General features: G+C 53.8%; 1 protein-coding gene across 1 annotated transcript; it reads left to right on the forward strand.

The window, feature by feature from the left end:
- The first annotated feature begins 211 nt into the window (after nt 1-211).
- Nucleotides 212-1226, forward strand: LOC123141665 (uncharacterized). Its single transcript, XM_044560754.1, has one exon. It carries the CDS (start codon nt 338-340, stop codon nt 908-910), a length of 573 nt encoding a protein of 190 aa, XP_044416689.1. The 5' UTR covers nt 212-337; the 3' UTR covers nt 911-1226.
- Nucleotides 1227-3986: the final 2760 nt, after the last annotated feature.

Raw genomic sequence — 3986 nt, forward strand, 5'->3', positions numbered from 1 at the left:
CAGTTGTATGCTCCCTACACGTCCTGAATGATGCATTCTCATGCGGTGGTTCTAGGCTACAGCAGTTGAGGTGCAACCGCACAAGATCCCGCAGCAACTACTGCCCAGCTGTACCCAATGGCACCCTCGTGAATAACCGCAAGCTACGTGCCTTGTCTCCGTGCCCGAAAAACCACACGCCGTTAAGCCCCGCCGGGAATTGCCTCCTTTATTACACACTCCGGCGCGCCCCTTCCCGCAGCGACGCTGTGAGTTCGTATCCGTAACGCCCCCCTCCTTCCACTCGCTTGCCAAGAAGCGCGAGGCAGAGAGAGAGAGCGAGAGCAACCGCACGGAGATGAAGGCGGAGAAGGCAGCGGTGGCCGCGGCCGCCGGCGGCGACGAGTGGCGGTGCCGGAAGCACCCCGCGGCGAGATCCGGCGGCGGGGTGTGCCCGTACTGCCTCCGCGACCGGCTGCTGCGGCTCTGCCCCAACTGCGCTCGCGTGCGGCCCTGCCCCTGCACCTGCGCCTCCCCGTCCTCCTCCTCCTCGGCGTCCGGCGACGCCGTCGGCCGGGTGCACAGCCTCATCGAGCGGGAGCACCGGGTGGCGCGCTCGCGCTCCGTCGCCGCGTCATCCTCCGCCGCGATGGCCTCCGTTGCCGCCTCCGGGAGGCGAAAGGCGAGGGTCTGGGGGTGGGCGCCGTTCTGGAAGTCCTCTGCCAAGGACGGGGGCGCGGCGGAGGAGGACGAGGAGGAGGAGAGGCTGGGGCTGGCGAGGTCCAGCTCGGTCTCCGCGACGGCCGTGGAGGCGAAGGCGGTGGCGGCCAAGGCGGCGGCGACCAAGGCGCGGTGGGGGTGGCACTTCCCGAGCCCCATGAAGGCGTTCCGGCACCGGAGGTCGTCGGCGAGCATGCCGGAGCGGGGGTGAGATTCCTCGCCACCAGTGGGGAGATCTGTCTGTTGCTTTTAGGAGGTGGCTATAGTATAATCAATTAACTATATGGGGGTTCTTCTTTTCCACTTTTGTGGCTCGCGTGCTAATGTGCTATGATGTTTAAGCTAGATTAAAACTGAAAGCCTGTGATTTGGGCGCAACGCGCTCAATTACCCTCTGGGCGGCGTCATTTCCTCCCTGCTTCTGTTGTCCCTTGGTGTCGTGTCTGTACACTTACTACTCCACCGTGTAGTACCATCAAATTGGACATTTTAAGCTCCCCGATTTGATCTGCGCTACTTTCTTTCCAGCACCATCTGTGAATCTGCAATCTCGTTGCCTTGCATCCTTGATTGTTTTTTTTTTTGGTATTCAGGATAAAAATTAGAAATCCTAGGCATGTGAGACAGTTAAATCGACATCGATCAGCAGTTAAGCACGACGGCACCACTATCATTAGCGTGTCTAGGAAAGGTGAAAAGCACCAGTGCGGCGGTGTGTTCATTGCTCAATTTATCTAGAGCTTTTGATGTCATGTATGGAGTGGGGGTACTAGGTCTAGGTGAGTAGTACGTGACGGGATAGCAGCTTGTGTGTCGTGCACACTGGTCTCGTCGTGCTGCTTTGGGTGGAGCAGGTTCAGGACTAGGAATAGGCGGCTCGAGCGCAGTGTCCTCGTCTCGCCGACATGTGGGCCCGTGCAGCACACGCTCGCCTACGTTGCAAGTGGTGAAGGAGAGGACCCTTCGCTCTACTACCTGGTCTAGTGCGCTGGCCCTGTCGCCCGCCGCTGGCTGCACCCGCTGCCTCGACGGCAAACGCAGCGCATTGAGCAGTGAGCTCTCCCCTACCCTTCTTCACGTTGTGGTCTAGTACTGGTTCACCGCGGGCTGATGTTTCAACTCCCGTCGAAATCATTTGGAGCTCACTGTTTGCACCGATGAGGTAATCATTGCCCAACAGCTCAAGCTTTGTTCGTGGAATCTTTCGGAGAAGATTGCCCTCTCCCGAAAGGAAAATGTCTCGCCTCGTCACTACTACTAGTAGAGTACTGCAGTATTTGAGCTGTTCACCGACCAAGAATAAATCATCATACAGGGAAACTGCTGTAGAGATAAAATGTAGTAGGGTTAAGTGAGTCAATATCTGAGCTGCTCACCAATCTTTTGCCGAGCAAAAAAGAAAGAACAACTGTTGAGCTATCAGTAGGTTGCGAGTGAGAGTGGCACATTCGTCGCAAGCGTCCGGGGACGCGAACCCTCTGGTGGCTCGACGCGGCCGGTAGGCGCCACGTCCTCGTCGTCCCGAGTGTGGACGTCCGACGGAAGCGCGTCGATGGCGACGAGCCTTCCCCCCTGTGCGCCCCCGTTGGACTCTTGCTCGCGAGCTGTGCCGCCCGCTGGCCGCTGCGGCGGAGCTGGACACGTTGAGCGTCGCGTCACGCGGCTGCTTTACCATCCACAGTTTCACTGACGCACGGCATTACGGTGAGGCTAACGTTACACGCCTGCTGGTCCTGGGGTTCAGAATCAATCAGATCCCCGTGCTAACGTTCAGGTTATAGATTTTGTTTCGAATGTGCGGGAAATGCCAGCGCGAAGCACTGTTAGCCTGGCCCAAAACCTGGCCCCCTCCAAGCATAATCGTGTCGTGTGAACAAAACGTGCAGGTAGTAGTAGTACAAACCATTGAGTTGGCCCTAGCGTAGATGTCTACTGCTCCTACTGTATACGGCAGACGCATCGAGCGACCATGGCTGACCGCAGCCGTTGTCCGGTCCTGGATCGCTGCCTCAAAGCGAAATAGACCGATGCAGCTTTTTGTCCATGAGTACTCTACATGGCAATCGATTTTTCGTTTTTCATTTTATCAGACAGCTCATCCGACCGAGGGAGGAAAAAGAAAAAGGCAGGGACAATTCATTCTGACACCAACATGATATTGGCTTGCTCGTCAAGGCTGCAGTACGTCAAAAGCCCACGCCGCTGTCCGATTCTATCGTCCGTCCGCTTCCACTCGAAAACGAGGCCCTACGACGAAACCACGGGCCACAGAGAGAGGTCTAGAGCGCAGTCCATGTTCCAGATTATAATTAGAAAACGGCGACACCCTCTTTTTTTGTTATAATAGTATATAAGTGCAGCTCACCTGTCCACAGTGGGCGATTATCTCAGCCGGGACTTTACAGGTAAAAGCAGTGGGGTTCATGATCATGAATAGAATAAGGGCTCAAAAGATCAGTGATTTACTTACTGCGCGTTTCGGTAAAAAATAAAAAGGTCCTACGGCTGGTTATCATGCTAGAGCATTCCCCTTGTTGGCCAAATGAGGCTTCTCCTTTCAGACGAAAAGTGTGCTTCTTTATGGTTCCTACTTCAAAGCAGCTCATAGCTACAGCCCATTACAGCAGAATTTGCCCTTCTTCAGTATATTGCACTATGGACCAAATAGATTTATTTCCTTTTACACACCTGGATTTGCAACTAGGTGATTATATACCAGATTTGCTATTTCACATCTAGATGCAAAATAGCTATCTCACATCTAATCTTAAAATCGTTGGATCTTGTCTCTTAAGATTTGCGTAAACGTAGGTGTGTGGCTGGCGCGCGCACTCAGGCGTGTTGTCTCGCTCGTGTCTAGGTGCGTTGTCTCACGGCGTGTTGCCTGTGTCCACATGCTAGTGGGGGTCGGGGCATCGGGCCCTTGGTTTTTTTTTGGGCCTCTGCCTTTCGCATTACCGAGTAGCAGTTTTGTGATTGTCCGCGTAGCTGTGCCTTTTCTTTGCCGGGCATTTAGCCATATGAGCTGTGTCTCTTTGTTTGTTATATACGTGTCCATGTTTTCTTGTTTTTCTCCTCTAGTCTACGCACCCTACTAAAAACGCACGAGCCAAGCCTCCTCTTTGTTTCTGCAGTTTTCTTTTCTATTTATTCATTTTAAGTTTATGAACTCTATTTACTTCAGAATTATTTTTTCCGTGTCCCTTTTTTCCTGAAAATGTCTATGTTAATTGTATGTCTGTTATCCCCTCCCCCCTCCCCCCCCCCTCCTAAAAAAATGTGTATGT

This window comes from Triticum aestivum, chromosome 6D (assembly GCF_018294505.1).
Source record: "Triticum aestivum cultivar Chinese Spring chromosome 6D, IWGSC CS RefSeq v2.1, whole genome shotgun sequence".
In the NCBI taxonomy this organism is placed as follows: Eukaryota; Viridiplantae; Streptophyta; class Magnoliopsida; order Poales; family Poaceae; genus Triticum; species Triticum aestivum.

Excerpts from the sequence above, each read along its gene's own strand:
- LOC123141665 (XM_044560754.1), top strand. The coding sequence starts at position 338 with ATGAAGGCGGAGAAGGCAGCGGTGGCCGCGGCCGCCGGCGGCGACGAG.